This window comes from Melanostigma gelatinosum (assembly GCF_949748355.1).
Source record: "Melanostigma gelatinosum genome assembly, chromosome: 11".
In the NCBI taxonomy this organism is placed as follows: Eukaryota; Metazoa; Chordata; class Actinopteri; order Perciformes; family Zoarcidae; genus Melanostigma; species Melanostigma gelatinosum.
In genome coordinates this window covers 6,536,996-6,555,099 of record NC_136644.1, presented here as the reverse complement: position 1 = coordinate 6,555,099, position 18,104 = coordinate 6,536,996, and the positions used below count along the sequence as shown (strand labels likewise).

Here is an 18,104-nt window from a genome sequence, read left to right as displayed (position 1 = left end):
TCACTTCACTGACTCGCGTGGGTAACGATCGACAAAAATGTCAATATTACTTTTAGTTTCGTACGGGACACGAACAGCGGTCTCCCGTTCCTATGTTTGTTTGACCCACACCTACTTCGATTCATTTGCAATAAATTCAATGATGGCGATGTCAAAACAATTAAAACCCTGAACATGGCAGGAGACAGTGGATTTACTGCACCTCGGTTCAAAATGGTGTGGCAGTAAGGTGATACGGACACCAGGTGGCAGTGTTCACCATGTCAACCTGAGGACCTGAGTGGTTTTTTTTTGTATTCAATTTTAATATTTATGAAATTAAACAGCACTTTGGGAATGTAAATATATGCTGAAACAGAAGAGAGGATTTTAAAATGTTTTCCACACGAAGCCTCTGCTGGCCCACATTAGGCATCAGTCATCAAGCTAATAAATGTAATGTAATGGCACAATTACTTTGAAATGTAGACAGAGGCCATATCTCTCTCTCTCTCTCTCTCTCTCTCTCTCTCTCTCTCTCTCTCTCTCTCTCTCTCTCTCTCTCTCTCTCTCTCTCTCCTCTCTAAATTGCCCCAGTCTCTCCCCGCCCCCTCTTTGAGTTCCTTTGAGTTTGTGTTTGTCAGTCTTGTTAACGACAATGCACACACACACACACACACACACACACACAGGCACACACACACACACACACACACACACACACACACACACACACACACACACACACACACACACACACACAGGCACACAAACGGAGAACTCTCTGCACTCTCTCGACAACATTATCTTTTCCGGAAATTGCTTCTCAAGCACAGCCGGAGCCCCATTAGAAAAGAAGAGCTCCACGCTGTAACCTTTTTAAAAAGCCATTAGTGATGCACCTGCTTCTCTCTCTCTCTCTGTTCCCATTTGTGTGTACTATTTGTCTCGCTTGTTAACACTGACCCCCCCCCCCCCCCACACACACACACACACACACACACACACACACACACACACACACACACACACACAGTTCCTCCATCCTAATTGCCAGCTTCCCAGTTCCCAATCCTACAAACTGACCACTGAGCAGCAACAAGCATCCTTCCACTCTATTTAGACTTTAGAGTATGCATCACTGGCATTTTAAAAGTTATGCGTCAGAGTGCGAAACCTCTAAATTACATGATTTACGCGACTTATTCTAATGGCTTGTGACTGTTGAATCAATGTTTTGGACATGAGTAATTCCCTCTCAAAGCTACACACAGGGACAATGAGATATTTCATAAAATGCCAGTGCAGTGAGGAGGCCGGGGTTTGCTCCAGCAGAGATGAATGAGACATGATTCATGCAATGTTTGCCTAAATTTGAGCATACTGTACAAATGAGCTTTCAATTATAAATGATGCTCCCACTTATAGTGATTTAGTGTTTTCGTCATAGTTTTCTGATGCCTTACATATTGAAAACCATTCGTCTGAGACACGAGTGATTTTGTATTTTACTTACTTTAAGAGCTGCCAATCCTAAATGAATGGGAGTGACACGATATACTGACATGAATATGGCATAAACGTGTATTTCAGCACATGGTACATACTTTTCTTATAAGACAAAAAGTGTAGTCTAATGGCCAGCAGGGGGCGACTCCCCTGGTTGTTAAAAGAAGTCTGGTTGTATCGAAGTCGATGAGAAAATGACCGTTCTTCTTACTTGATTTATTACCTCGTAAACATGGGTTTATGGTCTCAACCGGTATAGTTTCAAGTCTTCTTCAATACAGCATGATGTTCATTTCGTAAATGATGGTCCCATTTCGAGTAAAATAGACCATAAAGCAGAGTATGCTTTAGGGGCGTGGCTACCTTGTGATTGACAGGCCGCGACCACTGCGTTGTCTGGTCTGGGAGTTGTCTGTGTTTTTGTCTTGAGACAACTTTAACCCTTTCACATTGGGTTTTAGTTATTAGCTCAGTTAATTGTTAAACAAATTCAGCATTTGGTTGTACTCCACCCTCTCGTGTCACCGCTGGTTGTAGTAAAACAAGATGGCGACGGTCAAAAACCAAAAGCCAACAGCTAAGATGGCGGTGACCAAAAAAATCGAAATGGCGACAGCCAAAAGTTAAGATAACGATGGCCAAATACCAAGATGGGGACAACCAACCAAGATGGCGATGACTAAAAACCAAGATGGCCGTGGTGTCGTCCAAAAACTAAGATGGAGACGGACAAAGTGCAGAGCCCAAGACTTCAAAACGGCAGTCTACACACCAGCAAAAGCATAACCTGAATTTGTAACCGAACTGACGACGGTCGAGTTGCATTATGGGTAATGTAGGCACCAGGTTTCAACAAGGAGGTAGATTACATTTATGTTTTAAAACTGTCCATCATGAGCCCGACAATATGTTAGGAGACCAATAAAGTGTGTGTGTGTGTGTGTGTGTGTGTGTGTGTGTGTGTGTGTACCTGTGATTTATTTCCTGTGATGAGCTGAACTTTGCTCCCTGACTCAGTGTCTGTCTGTTTGGCGTAATGTTCCTGACCCCGAGGTCACACACTGTCTAGGGCGGAACCACTGTGTGTGTGTGTGTGTGTGTGTGCGTGTGTGTGTGTGTGTCTGTGTAAGAAAGGAAGAAATACAAGGAGAAATAAAAGGAGTGAGTGTAAGTGAGTATGTGAACTGAGGGAGATAAAAAGTGCATGGATGAGCGTGGTTTATCGCATCCCAAAACAAACCAGCAGCCCTGTAATACAAATGTACTCTCTGTCATAGTAAATTACAAATATTGGTCTTCGCCTTGCTGCAGTCTCCTGATTATGCTCAATGGTCTGCCTCTGACAATTATGAAGCCATTAACGCTGTGTGTGTGTGTGTGTGTGTGTGTCTGTGTCTGTGTCTGTGTGTGTGTGTGTGTGTGTGTGTCTGTGTCTGTGTCTGTGTCTGTGTGAGGGAGAGAGAAAAGACTCTATGGCTGCTTGTTTGAGGAAATATGCTGCTGTTTTTTTCATGGCCTTGAAGGCTCCAGTGCCTTACAGCTTCAGCCTTGTGGGCTCTGAAGACATTTCATTTACATGTTTGCTCCGTTCTGTTCCGGACGTCTTTGACTCGAGTAAAGAGAGCGAAGAGAGGAAGAAGAGAAGACATGGCAGGGGAAATAAAGATAAGTTATAGAAAAGCCAATTGAGCTCTAGTGTGCATCATTACCGAAGCATTCAGCACACACACACACACACACACACACACACACACACACACACACACACACACACACACACACACACACACACACATTTGGGGTTTTAGGGGCAGCTCCTTTACAGGCCACTAGATGAGGAGAGGATTATAAGAGGCCTTAATGCCAATCCCATCCAGCATGTCAACCGAGAGACCATCAACCGAATACAGGGGTCCTAGGAGACAGGATTAGGAGTGAACACCCCCCCCCCCCCCACACACACACACACACACACACCACAGGCTATAGAAACCTCTGTTAAGACCCTGCAGGGAACATCATTCAGGACATGCAAACCAAGTCCCATTTCAGTCTATTATGATTCCAGCATTAATGACGAACATAGTGGTGGCTTTCTCTCACACGATGCTCCTCTATTTCTGCATCTGATACACCTCAGTGCTTATTTGTTATTTTTATATATTTTTGTCGGACAGCTGTTGGTTGCAAGTGTGTGCAGCATTAGATTCTCTCTCACTCTACATGCTATTGCATTGCTTTACATTGTACGCATGTTTTGCTATTCAGTCTAAATGGTGTAAAATGAAACAATCCCACAGCACTACAAACTGTGACTTCAAAACAGACCATGGAGTTGAATCAATATTTGACAACATTATAAGCCTAAAAAGGCAGCAGACTTAATTATTTATTGCACATAATTGCATTGTATTTTAGAGGTTTGTCCATCCCCATTAATATGAATATTATAGAGAGACTGTATGAGTCACACAACACGCAATATAATATGAGTCAACATATATTATTATGATGTCACCCATGGGGACATAATAGAACAGGTCCAATTGACCCTTCTCTAAGCCCCGCCCCCCACTGTCAGAGCTACCATGGAGCCCACACTGTCACTAACTGCACTCCCTGAAATATGATCTGACACGTTAAAAATATAAAGATAGAACCTAAAGCTACAGATCACATGATCCACACATCACCTGGTGATCGAGACAGAGAACAATGAAATGAACAACACTGTTGCTGTAAAGCCGGGTAGGTCTTTGTTCACTGTTACTATCATGAAAGCAGCATGTGTAAACATTCAGAATACCTTCAGGAGATAGCGTAGTATAGAAGAGCTAACGCCAGTTAACGATGCGCTAACGCACTCCGCTAATGCTAGCTCCACAGGTTTTTATTGTAGAAACGTAACATGCATGACGGTCTATGGAGTAGAGCTGGATAGTTGTCGGACCCAGGTGGGAAGATGCTGCGCCATGATTGGCCATTCTGCATTTGAGGGCGGGACTTAGCAAAAGGGTCAATTACCTTGGAGAAACACCTAGTCACACTTGAAACGGACAGTATAAACAAGCCAAAGGATTTTGTCTCAAAGCCCCCATCTGACAAGATTCTCCCTGTAGGCTTCAGTTTCAGTTGTATTTCATTTTTTACTGCGGCCTACCGGACCTCCATGATGGACCCGTTGAGGTCCCCGCACCCCAGATTGGGAACCACTGCTCTATAGGGCATGCTCTTAGGCGCCAGGGTTGCATGGAGGCATGGCCACGAGTAAAAAAAAACGAGAGAGAGTTGGAGGAGGAGCAGGAGGAGAGGTGAGGGGTGGCAGCTGAGTTGCATGGGATGCTGCTGCTGCTGCAGCTGCATAGGCTCCATCGCTCCATCCCTCCATCCCTCCCTCGGAGAAATTGAGGAGAAAAAACAAGGAGTGGTTCTGTGATTCCCACAAGCAGGAGGAGAAGAGCATAGGAGAGAAAGGACTAGCGGGGGAGGGAGGAGGAGTTGGGTTGGGGGGGGGGGGGGCGTTTCCCTGCACAGCATCGCCTATTCTCACACTTCAGCATGGATACGATGTGTGGCATTATGGAGCGTCTTCTTCGAAGGGAAGCTGACATAAAGGTGGACGTGGCGGTAAGTTGAATATGTAATTGTTTTCCCATTGCTACTTACCATGAAAAAAAGCGACAGTTTCACATGCGCGGCGTCGCTCGGGGCACTTTAGACTGTCCGTCCTGATATTTAGAGACGTTTATATTCGTTCAAGTGAGGGGAAAACAGGACTTGTCGATGGGAGCCAGCGCGTGCAGCTATACGTGCACGGCGCGGGATTAACGCCCCATCAATTCCTCGTCGGGCACGCTTTACGATCTGACAAGCAAACAGGTCGGTCCCATCAACATCACTCCCAACTAAAGTTCCCATCGAATCACTAGACGAGCATTTGCACCCGCACGCAGCCAGCGGCGTGGCAGCTCCTCTCTTTTTTTGCAGCCTGTTAATTAATAAAGACAAATGTGGTTTCGAATCTCCTCCACGCTCCCTGCAAAGGGTTAAAGATTAAATTGCCCACTCTGGAACTGGGTTCTCCTTGTCAGTGGGAGCGGATGTATTTACAAACAAAGAAAGCTTAATATCCAAGCCTGTCACGTAGAAGACAGGTGCTGGGCTATCTGCAATTGTACAGTGTGTGTGTGTGTGTGTGTGTGTGTGTGGTTGTGTGGTTATCTGTGCTATAGGCCAACTGGAGCCGATGCGTTCAGGCCCATGCAAAATGAAGAAAACCAAAGTGTTACTGTTCAATTTGCCACTGAAACTTTGTCAGAGAGGGTCTTATTCTGCACTCTCCGGTGCTGAATTCGTTGCCGCATCCCTTCACCTCGTCATTTATTTTTATTTCATTTATTTTTTGTCTGGGTAGTGACTATTAGGACTCCACAGTGTAGCCAAAGTGACTGGAACGATTCGCTGTTGCAGGCGTAAGCATAAACATCCTCACAACAGCGCCTTCGGTTCCAAGCAATTAAGCAGTAATGTGGAAAGCGGCAGCCCAACGTCCGTCTCCGTCTCCATCTCAAGTCTTCAGCCTCCGGGCGCAATGCCACTTGCGAGTGTGCATCCCGTCTGAAACGCCAGGTAGGCTACATTAAAGGATTGGTACGTCTGTTGTGTCAGACATTAATATCAAAACGCAGACTGATTGTCTTTCACTAGGGGCCCCCTCCGGCTGGAGCCAGTTCACTTTTTCAATCAAGTCAATGCAGGAAATGGATTTTACTTTGCAAATGCAAACCAGATGTGTTTCGCCCATGAAAATAAAGTTGCCATCCAGTCTGCACAGCTATTATTGGGCATCGCATGTGTCATGGATGCAGGGTCAGTTTACATGAATTGAAAGGGTCTTGCAGGGCCTGGGCCGTGCATTCAAAAGTGTTTCAGACAGTGTTCCACACCCACACACACACACACACACTCATCGCAGCTTAAAAAAAACTACACTGAAGCGTGTCTTCAAATTAGGCGGAGACATTCCAGTGACAGCGGGCAGACAACCGCACCGGTGGTCGAGGAGGGCAGCGGCAAAGCGTGTATTTTTACACCAGATCTCTGACACCTATGCGCCTCTTCACAGCTCGTGGTGAGCACAGAAGACACGTCCACTTGAGTTGTCATCATCATCCGCAGCCCCTGACATGGACAGTTGGAGATGGAGGATGGAGGAGAAAGAAGAGAGAGAGAGAGAGAGAGAGGATAGAGAAGTGTAATGAGGGAGACGAGTGGACCTCTGGACATGAGTTTGTTGGCACTTCCCTTTCAGGAGACAGTGGGTTAGGAGAGGTAACAAAGGTGTGAGTGATGCGAGAGGGAGTGTCAGTGGCAAATTGGACTTTTTTTGTTTTGGATTTTGTGACCGGGAGTGTCGGGTTTGAACAGAGATGGGGGGGGGGGGGGGGGGGGGTTACACACACGAGCTGATCTGAGGACAAGGGAAGCAGTGAGGGAGAGGGGAGTGAGAGGGTGAACACGAGGGCGAGAGCGGGTGAGACCACCGAGGGATCACCGTGATGAGAGAGAGAGGAAATGGTTAAGGGGGAGGTGGGGGTGAGAGGAAGTAAGGAGAAAAGAGAGCGAGAGAGAGACAGTCAAGTCATGCCTGACTGTGTGTGTGGGGGGGGGCTGTCTGTGGTGCTGATGCAACTCCCCCACTTTCCCCAACGACTCTCCTCCCCTCTTGTTCCCTCCTCCTCCGCTGTTGATTGACAACGACTCCCTAATTGGCAAGTGTGGATAAGGAAGAGTCGGGCGTATCCTCAATGGGACAGACCGGGGAAAAGAGAAAGAGCGCGCTGGAGGGGGGGGGGAGCATACAAGAGGAGCCTTACCAACAATCAGTGAGTGAGGAGAGGAGAGAAGAAGAAGAAGAAGATGGGGGGAGGAAAAAAAAGGAATGGAAAATGGAATGAAGAAGGACATGAGGTGAGGAGGAGGGGCTGGAGGTGAGGAGCTGAACATCTGTTTGGTAATCCGTCGCTCCCCTCGGCGCCAGTGTGACACACACTGACACCTATTTGATAATTGGTGAGCCTGCCCCTCTCCCTCGGCGCTCGCTAAATGGTTGCTTGATACCGGCGGAGAGCAAAGGAATAGCTGTCGGCGGTGCGGTCTGTTTACTCGGTGCAGCTCATAGCGCGCTGCCTGTGTAGCTGAAGCTTATACAGTCTGGTATAGTAAGTCTCAACAATGAGCTCGACAGCGTGCGTGACACGTGTATTATGACTACCCCCCCCCCCCCAGCACTGCCGCTGCATTGTTACTCTTTTGTGTCTCTTATCCCTTTAGGTGCTGCCCTCAAAAAGATTTGCCTCCACGCGCAGACCTCCTCCCTCCACCGCTGCGATCTCACTCAAGAGTGTAGGAGCTGAGGGGATGCAAACAGAAGAAGAAGAAGAAGAAGAAGAAGAACAACAACAACAACAACAACAACAACAACAACAACAACAACAACAAAACAAATAACATGAGGAATGAGCTCTGGGAGGAGAGAGAGGAGACGGAGCGAAGGATTGTGGGCCTCTTTGCTCCGGTCTCGACCACGGGTATTCTTGGGTTGATAATACAGATGTGGATGTTATTGCTTGAGAATACGCGTAGTCGAGTGGAGGCGTTATCATCTACAGTGGACCCAAAATCAGAGCTCCATTGGGTATATGGTGTACCACGGCATGAGCCACGTGTTAATGTGTACAGCCAAGCTGGGCGGGTGACACAGTCATGGGGCGGTTATTAATTCAGCACCCAGAGGTGACTTCTTATGGGCTTTATTTTGTTCAATCAGAAAAGTTGTTTTTTTAATAGAACGCAATCAGGGCTATAGCCAAATCCATTTTTTTTTAAATCACCGTGCCGGGTTTATCAACCCAGTATAGAAATCCATGTCAGTCTCTTACACCTGTGGAGGAAATGAGTTGGTTTCGCAGCCAGGTTCAGCCCTCTCCTCTGCAAAGGTGCTGCATGGGGAGGACTCGCACCGTGCCACTGAGCTAAACCCCCCACACCCCCCCACGGGCATTAGTTTCGGAGAGCTTAACACCAAAGTCCCCAGACTCAGGCGTTAATTCCAAACCTTCTTGATTACATTACCCTTGTCAGTCAGTCGTGCTTACAAGTCAGCCCATCATCTTATCAGCTGATGAGTGTCTCTCACAGCCCCCCTCCCCTCCCCTCCCCCCCTGCACCAGACGTCCCCCCTGAGCGGAAATGTGCAGCAAAAAAAAGATAGAAATGCAATTGGCTCCTCCAACGCCAACGGGATGGTACATTGCAACATGTGCACAAACCGCCCATCCTATCCCACCGCGCTGCGCTCAACTCCCCGGCTCGTGCCGTAGAAATGTGTGAGAGTGCGATGTCTGTAGCGGCAACAGGAGACAGTAACACATGAGGACATGTCAAGACTCGCACCCTCGGCTGACATCTCAGCATTCGGGCTGCAGCTGACTGGCTGTCATGATGGAGACACACACACACACATGCACACACACACACATATATAAATTGCATGAGGGAGTTCACATGATCTACATGCCAGAGGAGAAATTATGGGATTGATGGATCTTATGAAAACAAGCATACAGACAGATCCCCCCCCCCCCCCCCCCCCATATGTTTGAATACACACACGCTGCAGCTGGGTCACCGGGTCCAGTGTGCCAGTGGGGAAATAAGCGATTGATTGATTTTATGAGTAACTATTTTTAGTCAGAGTGATGGATGTTTATGTCTTTTATTGATCAAGTCGAGGTGTGGGTCTGAGGCGTTCTTGGACGCTGGGTCGTGCACCGATGAATCAGCTGTTGGAATAAAACATCCCGGTTTACATTTTTTGGAGCATTAGCATTATTTCAAAAGTATCATAAATTAAAAAAGTCAACATTTCATTGCAAATTCAGCAATATATTAGCATCCGTTTGCAAATGTAGCCGTGATGAATTGCACTCTTCTCATGCACCACTCCATGATTTCTTACTACTGCGCAAGCAAATGGCTTATTTATTAGCAGTGTGTAATTATAATTTGTACGGATTGTCACACTGACATTGTGCAAACTTGTTGATCTGGCAAAGCCGTTTCTGTGGTTTTGTGTGTATTTGTGTACCCATGTGTGTGTGTGTGCTTCTAAGCAACAAAATGACTATTGTGAGCACAGCTCCAGGTGCCTAGCAACCGAAATCGCTGTTTCCCTGGCAACCGTTGCCTCGCACCCACTCTGTGGGTGATTGGCAGCCTTGACAACGGAGACGGGAGTGACACTTGACCTCGCGTGCTGAATGGGAGAGAGAGAAAGCGGGAGCGAGGAGCGGTTGGGGGGGAGAGAGGGGGAGGATGGGGACGCTCGGGGAGACACTAAGTGATAATCATTCCCCATTGTGATCCTCCTCCAGCGGGTTTCATAAGGCCTCGTCAATACCCCCCTCCAGCTGCGGTCCATCGCGCATGCATGGACACTCTCTACCTGGGTGGAGAGGCCAGGCGGGCACTCCACATCTCATCTATTATCACTCAGCCCTGCCTGGTGCACGGCCCCCGCTGCACCGTGTCCTCTTTCATTTGGGATCGGCCTCATCCATGGGCTCCGCGGGGAGGAGCGGATGCCGGGCCCCTGAAAAATGTGTCACGACCACAGATGCCAACGGGAGATCAGAAGCCGCGTGCACCCGAGACATTTTACTTTGGAACTGGCACTGCCTGGTGTCTTTAACCCCTTTCAATGGAAGTGCTGTAGTTCAATGTGTGTGTGTGTCTCACCCATCCATTCATTAGCCGAGGGCCTCTCATTTCTGTAAGTTTTCTTAAAACTAAAAAGTTAATTGCTGACTCCACCTGTGAAACAGTACAAACACAAATAAAACAACACACACCTTTGGTAGTCACCAAGTGTGTTTTCACCTCATTCAAAATGTACTAGAAATTATACTCAACACAGGGTAATTTAAGGCGCTTATTATCCCGATACTGATAAAATAATGAGTGGATGTGAGTTTAAAGCTTAATTTCTCCAACAGTGTAATCAAACCTCAACTGTAATTCTGAAGTTGTCCCTCCATTTGTCACCAGCTGGTGGTGCTCAGTGCTGTACAGGATATGCATGTCAATATCATCACTCTGTCCTTTCCCATTCAACCATTTAAAAAAAAAAAAAAAAGACTTTCATTCAACTAAACCACATCATCACAAAAAGAAAGGAATGAAAAAAATCCAGTGTGTCAGCAACAAATACTCTCAAAGTGGGATTAAAACGCAGTACATTAAGTTCATACAATGAAAACCAATGGAGGCAAACTGGTATCAAGTCTTATCGCTTCTTTATTTCACACAGATCACACTTATCAAGGGTATTACATTGTATTAAAAAGCAGCCTGCTTTTCAATACTATTGGCTGCTGCATAGGAAAATAAACAGTCAATAACAACATTTGATTTCAGGACAAGATTACACTATTCTGTAAATATTCACTTCATAATAAAGATCATTTGACTGTTTTTTTGTGATTTTTCTTTTATTTGAAAATGTAAGCCCAAAAGATACAATCAAATGAAAAACTGAATGATTCAAGAACAGTTCAAAACCTTTGGTTTTAGCAGCTTAGCGTAAATCTCACACATTCCCGTTCCTCGAACCAGTGGAATGACCCAATGTTGTGACACAAATGTCTGTATGAGGATGAGGACGACTGTGGCCACGACCAGTAACGTCACGCCTGAACTGTCAAGAGTGTATGATAATGAGGGCCATACAGGTCTCTCTCTTGTAATGCTACCCGAAAAGATTTAACTCTCTATTGGTTTCACATTAAAATGCCAAGATGGGAGCCCTTTCACTTACGTTACAGGTCGCTTATTAAAAATAATACAAAAAAATTAAAAATATCTATCGGTTAAAAAAAAGTAAGCAGAACCCTGCAGAATAATATTATTTAAAAATAGGATTTTTGAGACACAAAAAAAAAAAAAGTACCGGTATATTGAAAATAGAAAGCCCCGCTCAATGTGTGAAGACAAATCCTGTCACGTCGCAAATATTAAAACCGAAATTGTGTCGTGTCGCTACTTGCTGCAGTTCACACAAACTAACTCTGTAAGTGACCATATGGAAACCTCAGAACAATTAAAGGTTTCCTAAATGTCCTCTGACTGGCTGGATCCTATTTGGCCACGTCCTCATCAAGTTCCTCAAAGTCATCCAGCTCCACGGGGCCTACTGATTGGCTGATTCACAGGCATCTATCCAATCGCTGTACACGTCGACTGGCTCCGACAGATCTGAGGCGCAATGGGTTAAGGCCTCAAAAGTGTTTTGTTGCTGAAGAGTAAGCACCTGTGCAGGATGATCAGTACTTTGCAGAGCAATGCAGACATTATCATCTTGTGAAATAAGTGTGCAACATCAGTCACATGACAATAGGTGGTTGTATATGAAGGGGAGACCACAACCAGCCCCCAAACTAATTGTAAAGGTGTGAGGGAAGGAGGTCTCCTAGGCCATGCTGGGCCCCTTTGTGGGATCCAGTTGAAAGTGCAAATACATTTTGTTTAAATACTATTATTAGAAAAAAACATTCACACTAAAAGCTACTAAAATAATTGTTATATTTCTGTCATTATTTGTGGCGTCATCTAAAATCCATGCATGAATAGGGATACAGGTAATGGGGGTTTGGAACTCCTCCAAGCAGACCGTGCATGATATGATTCCAGTATTTCTGGTTCTCTCCCTGACGGAAAAACAAAAAAACAAAATGTTTGGCAACAATCACCTTTAGAAATCAACGAATCAAAAGTGAAGCAGGCCGGCGTTTGCTGTCACTTTACGTACATTTTGACGTCACATGACTTCTCGTGATTGCAGAACGGACAGGTGAACTGAGAGTCCAGATCTCCCGTCAGCTTCTTCTTCGGAGGGGGCTTTCTCTTTGACTTGCGGCGACCCATTGCACACAGTGAGTCGCGTCTGTGTGGGAAAGAGATACAAACAAGCAGCTTCAACACGTAGAACACGTGCGACGGTTGAATAGCACCAAAGATACAATCCCAAAGACAACAGAGAGACAACTCTCGACTACAAAACATCTCCAGCTGCTGCTCCGTATTGTTAGCAACTAAAGTTAGCAGGCTATCGTTAGCATGTTTGTTTTTAGTCTCCTGCAACGTTACAACACAATCGCCTCGCGATAAAAAAGGCGAGTTAATTAAACGGACTCCGGTAAGAGAGCATCTTTGGTTGTGCCTCAAGTAACCGTAGCGATTAAAGTTGATCGTGATTGTTTAATGTTATCCAGTAAAAGCTTAATCTTGTTTACCTTTGCTTTCAGAAAATACACGTTGCGGTGAGGTGGAAGAGGCTTCTCCAAAGACCCGGCACGCGCAACTGTGTTTCAGGTTAAGTGATTGGAGGAGAGCATGTGCTTCACAGCCAGTCATTGGCTCTCTGGCGTGTCAGTTATGTTGATTGGCAAATGCCAACACCGGAAGTTATCATCCCGCTGCTCCCTTTGCATAAATAACAATGGGATTTTTCCATTGGATTTTGGATTTTTGCGGAAAATAAACTCTGTGGCAAACTCACGTGCATGATACTAAGACGTTGTGTTCAGCAAGATAATATTTACAGATGAACACCGATTTAATTCATTTTGAAACGTGAACGCAATCGGCAGTAGTAAAAAGCTAACGTTAGGCTATCAAGGAACTACACCACGGTCGCATGAGCGCGAGCTTGCACAACTACCAGACTGGTCGCCGTGATGACGTTTAGTAGTCTCATTTAGCCAGTTGTGAGCAACCGCCCCTTTTAAGACACGTGCAAGCTTTAAAAAAAACACGAGAGGGAGAGAGTATTCACTGCCGTGGTTTATGTCGTAGAAAACCCACAGAGCTTATTTCGGGCATCTAACCAAAAGCCCATTCAAAAAACCCATTGACTTCGAGACGAGGGAACCGGAAGTGCAAAAATGCTAACTCGTGTAATATCCACAGCAGTCTCAACTGTACTGAGTCCTGCAGCTCTCCATTCCCACGTGGTGGCGACAGAAGCTAGCTCTCAGGTCTGGTGTGTTGTCCATAATACTCCCGTTATGTGTTTTGACATGCCCTGCGAAGTTAAGTAAATATTAAGTTGTTAACTCCTAATACAGCTTGGCAGTTAGCGTGGTTTAAATGGTTTTACTTCGTGGTGTGTCTTCTCTACTCAGTGTTTGGTGTTGATGTGGTATGATGACTTATAAACCACCATCACCTTGTAATCGGGGTGACTGAGGAGCGAGAAAACGCTTGTTCCACCGTGTTAGTTAAGCCAAAGTTAGTTTTTTTTGGAATGCATAATTAGCTGGTTTGACTAATTTAGTGAGCTGCTTTGCTTAGCTATTAACTAAAGCAACGTTACTGTACTTGAGTGCAATTTTGAGGTACTTTTACTTTGATTCTTTAGGTATATCTTGTTAAAATTTTGAAAAAGAAAATGAATCACAAGTTGGTAAATAATTAAATTCACCATTTATAAAATTTGTATAATTACGTTCAGTAGGTGTGTAATTTGTAATTCATATAGGTTTCATGCAGAGTTATAGATATTCTGTATTTGTCATAAGATTATTATAAGATTATATTCATCATCGACTGATCTGCTGATTATTTTTGCTTTTTTGTTTTAGTCTCTAAAATGTCAAAAAATAATGATAAATTAGTTAATTAAATTAATCAATAATGATTTTCCTAAACAACCCTAAACCTAAAAAAAACATTTTTGCAAAACCGACAATGTAACCATACTTTACTCTTTATAATGCCTGTATGCATCATGCATCATCATGCATCATGCATCATCATGTCACAAACAAAACCCAGAAAACATTTAAAGGTCATATATAAAGTTTGCATTACAGCACACGTGTGTCCCTTAAACGTGGTTCTGTTTTGTAGCCGATGTCGGGGATGTGGACGGTGAAGGTGCTCGGCCTGGGTGTGGTGGCGCTCTCTCTCGGCGTGGAGCTGCTCGTCCGGCTCCTCCGGCGCCTCAGGCCCCTTAATAAGACCCTGAACGAGGTCCTCTTCTTCCCCTCAGAGGTTGCCTGTGTGGAGCACATCTTCACTTCCCTGCCGCGGTGAGCGAAACATACTCGCTGCACCGAGTAAAAGGAAGCTGTGTGTGATTTTTCTCTGTATCGCTGTCAAGTGTGTTGTAATAAATGGCCACTGATGCAAAAAAAAACTTCATAGCCCCTAGATGCTTTCGGTAAGTGGATTTAGTCAGTGTAATCACCATTCCTCATCCCACTTGTTTTTCACTTAACAGGGCTGTTCTTTTACCTACTGAATATTTTATTTATTCACATAAAATAATACTTAGAAAACCAAATTTAAACACAAGTATGAACCACTGGGTCTATTTGCGTTTCTGCCGACTTGAAAACTGCATTATTTCTGCTAAAGAGTTATTTTAACGCAGCAGTGGGTTTCCTCACTTTCCTCCGCACAACCTGGGTGAGCGATGTTGGAATATATATATTAAAGGGACAGAAAAGCATGCGGGATATTGAGCACACTCTGCAGTTGATGTGACGATAAGTACAAGTCTTATTTTCTCTTGTTTTTCGTCTCCTCCAGCTCCTGTCTCTGCCCGTTGCGTCATGGCGCAGAGACCTCTCTGTCCCGTCTTCTCCGCCGCATCCTGTCCGCCTCCTCCTCCCTGGACCTGTGCGTCTTCGCCTTCTCCAACATAAACCTGAGCAGGGCCGTGCTAGCGTTGCACGCTAAGGGGGTCACCGTCCGAGTCCTCACCGACAAGGACTACGTCGCCATCGCTGGCTCCCAGATAGGAGTCCTTCGCAAGGCTGGTAAGGGAAAAACAAATCTGATTTTAAAAAATAAAATAAAAAATCATCGTGAAGTATATAAACTGTGTGACTTTAACAATCACTGTGACGAAGCACCCTTACAATTTCACAAAATGGGGGACCAGGGAGTCATTTTGAGCCCTCCTAGAGATAAATAATCACGCTAAACCTCCATGGGGTCGTTATTATGGACACATTTCTCCTGAAATACGGGAAGGATGACTCTGGTCTCACTCAATAACAGGCTCCGCCGTCTGTGTTCCCGGACTATCAGTGTCTTTGTCAGTAAGTCCCACGGGGTCCCTGTGTGATGATAGGAGCCGTCTGGGTGAACGGAGGTTTCCACTACGAGCCCTCCTGAGAGCTCTGAAAGATTTTTGTGTCACTCTTTCTCTCTCTCTGCCCTCTACATTTACTAAATTACCCCCGCTGTATATTGTTAAGTAAGAATTAAGTAAGTAAGAAATTGGCAAAGCGGGCAACAAATTTCATTCGGCAAAGTGTTTGAGTGTGTGTCGACTGCAAACCTCGTGAGAGCCACTTTGGCACAAGGGACAATCCACTCCTGTTTTCATACTGAATCTGTTTTGTCTGCAGAAACCTTTTTTTTAAATTGTTGTTATTATTATTATCCTCAAATAACTGAAGGTGACTGGTTTGCTGTCACCAGTTTGGGTACGGGCAGGGAGAACCTTCCGGACTGTCTGCGTCCTGAGGTCAAAAGGTCAAGGAGATAAGTTCCTTTGCAAGAGAAATGGACAGTTAAAGTGTTCAGTGTTTTTTAATTTCTTTAAAGGGGCGTGAACTTACCCTTTCACGAGAGGATTTACATGTCTAATCTCTCCGAATTTTGTCTGCACTCCAATGTAAAAATTGCTCGTGTGACGCAAACCGAGATCAAATGCCCTAAGATGGTTTCTACTGTACCCAACTCAGGAGAAACAATTTCTGCACAAAAGATTAGGAAAGCATTTAGTGTTCGAACCATATTCCGTATTATAACCAATGTTATTGTTTTAGTTTTTTTACTGGATAAGCTTGGTTTATGTAAAATAGCTTCTGCAGTTGTTTAGTCAGCTCATTTTTTGTTACAATATCAACAAGTGTTGAGAGCTTTTGATGAAATCACGTCGCAGTGGGGTTGAATAGTGAAAGTGGAGAGAGGTTTAAATGCTTTTAGATTTGCTCTACACATATCACAGCTGCTCGGGTTCAGGTCAGCGCCGTCCGTTCAGAAAGTCTTCTACTGGTGCTTTTGGTGTTTTGTCTATTCGTACTTCTCCGTTATGTGTTCACACAACGCAACCTGTGTAGTGCCTCCACATTCTAATTGGCGACTTTCTCCAAACCTCTGCTCCCCCATCAGGGATCTGCGCGCGGTGCGACACCAACTCCGTCTACATGCACCACAAGTTCGCACTGGTGGACGGCCGGCTGCTCGTCACCGGCTCCCTCAACTGGACGCGGACTGCAGTGCAGAGCAACACGGAGAACGTCCTGGTCACCGAGGAGCCGGACCTGGTGCGACCCTTCGTCCAGGAGTTCAACAGGTTGTGGGAGAGCAACGACCCGGCCAGGTGCTTCCGCCCCAAGCGACCAAAAGTCTGACGCCAGATCCTATACGACTGACTGAATAGCCACGGCGAATACTGAGCCGGGAGCTCATCCGCGGTCAAGGTAGAAGGTATGCACGTCGAGTCTGGCCGGGCTAGCTGGGCCACACAAATCAATGAAAGTGATGGCTTTTGACTCTTTTAATTTAGTTCAGAGGACTAAAAGTGACTGTTGCTGTTCAAGATGATGGAAAGTTTCATGGTAGTTTTTGTTTTAAATGTGTATCAGAAGAGTTGTCGAATTTACCAGACTGAGTCTGCGGTTAAGAGTTCCTGTTTGACTTACTTTTGTTTGGCACAGGCCTAAGATTTGTTTTTTATTCAAGTTCATGTTTTTTTTAATATTGTGTCACAGGTTTACAATAATTCTAGTTGCATTTATTTTAAAGATCTCCCCACAAGGTGATCAAATTCATCTTATTTCTTTATGGTCATAATGTAATGAATCTATTACATGATACTTTTTCTCCTTTGGGACTAAAGGGATTATCTAGGCTAGTTAGGAATTTGAGTTTACTACCTTTTATTAAAAACAACAAAAAAACAATCATCCACAGCTCACCCAGTGTATGAGTCTGCTCTAAGTTGCAGTGGCTGTATAAATCCAGTGTATTGTTTATTGCGTGCTACTGCTCTCAGGGACGAGGTTTTGCCGAGCACCAATAAAAACCCTCTTTCACGCTGCAGTTTTGGCAGGGCTGTTGCATCACTGCCCTGCAGCTGCAGTTTTTTCTGTCTCTTGCACCAACATGATTTACTTTGACTCGGGCGTTACAGCACAACAACTTGCTGGTGTTCTCAAAGCTTAACAATACCACCCTTTGAGGTTTGCAAAGAAAACAAGCAGAGCTGATCTGTTTTGTACATGATTAATGTGGTGTGGGTGCATGACTCCTCTGCATTGCTCCCAGTCAGGATGACGCTTGCTGATAAAGGCCAGGACCACTTGGGTTTAGTCGAGACTTGTTGTATTTCATCAATTTGCATCTCGTAGTTCAGCGTATGAAATGGGAATGTTAGACTTCAGGAATCAGCTGCTGTATTTTATCCACTGTGTGAAAGTGATCAATTCAGCTGGGAGTCATGAGTTTTTGATGCGTTACTAGTGCGTAATGCCGGC

The 18,104-nt window shown here is 45.1% G+C and overlaps 2 protein-coding genes across 3 annotated transcripts; one reads left to right on the top strand and one right to left on the bottom strand.

The window, feature by feature from the left end:
• Positions 1 to 10,827: 10,827 nt before the first annotated feature.
• On the bottom strand, positions 10,828 to 12,899 carry LOC306785255 (transcription elongation factor 1 homolog). The gene is made up of 4 exons (XM_079279558.1): positions 12,840 to 12,899; positions 12,356 to 12,490; positions 12,184 to 12,254; positions 10,828 to 11,802 (listed from the first exon to the last, which is right to left on the bottom strand). The coding sequence occupies exons 2-4, from the start codon at positions 12,469 to 12,471 to the stop codon at positions 11,738 to 11,740; spliced, it is 252 nt and encodes an 83-aa protein (XP_079135684.1). The 5' UTR covers positions 12,472 to 12,490; positions 12,840 to 12,899; the 3' UTR covers positions 10,828 to 11,737.
• A 469-nt stretch (positions 12,900 to 13,368) lies between these two features.
• On the top strand, positions 13,369 to 17,540 carry pld6 (phospholipase D family, member 6). 2 transcript variants are annotated; one of them, XM_079278204.1, is made up of 4 exons: positions 13,369 to 13,583; positions 14,458 to 14,639; positions 15,142 to 15,371; positions 16,738 to 17,540. In XM_079278204.1, the coding sequence occupies exons 1-4, from the start codon at positions 13,491 to 13,493 to the stop codon at positions 16,977 to 16,979; spliced, it is 747 nt and encodes a 248-aa protein (XP_079134330.1). In that variant the 5' UTR covers positions 13,369 to 13,490; the 3' UTR covers positions 16,980 to 17,540. The 2 variants fall into 2 exon arrangements, with proteins under 2 accessions (XP_079134330.1, XP_079134331.1); XM_079278205.1 differs by having other exon boundaries at positions 13,567 to 13,588.
• Positions 17,541 to 18,104: the final 564 nt, after the last annotated feature.

What these genes read in the sequence shown, in the direction of transcription:
- pld6 (XM_079278204.1), top strand. Translation starts at nt 13,491, where the DNA reads ATGCTAACTCGTGTAATATCCACAGCAGTCTCAACTGTACTGAGTCCT. An exon ending in CGACAGAAGCTAGCTCTCAG is followed by an intron (nt 13,584 to 14,457) that starts GTCTGGTGTGTT and finishes TCTGTTTTGTAG; the next exon opens with CCGATGTCGGGGATGTGGAC. An exon ending in ATCTTCACTTCCCTGCCGCG is followed by an intron (nt 14,640 to 15,141) that starts GTGAGCGAAACA and finishes CGTCTCCTCCAG; the next exon opens with CTCCTGTCTCTGCCCGTTGC.
- LOC306785255 (XM_079279558.1), bottom strand. Translation starts at nt 12,471, where the DNA reads ATGGGTCGCCGCAAGTCAAAGAGAAAGCCCCCTCCGAAGAAGAAGCTG. An exon ending in AAGTCATGTGACGTCAAAAT is followed by an intron (nt 12,255 to 12,355) that starts GTACGTAAAGTG and finishes TTTTTCCGTCAG; the next exon opens with GGAGAGAACCAGAAATACTG. An exon ending in GTTCCAAACCCCCATTACCT is followed by an intron (nt 11,803 to 12,183) that starts GTATCCCTATTC and finishes ATTGCGCCTCAG; the next exon opens with ATCTGTCGGAGCCAGTCGAC.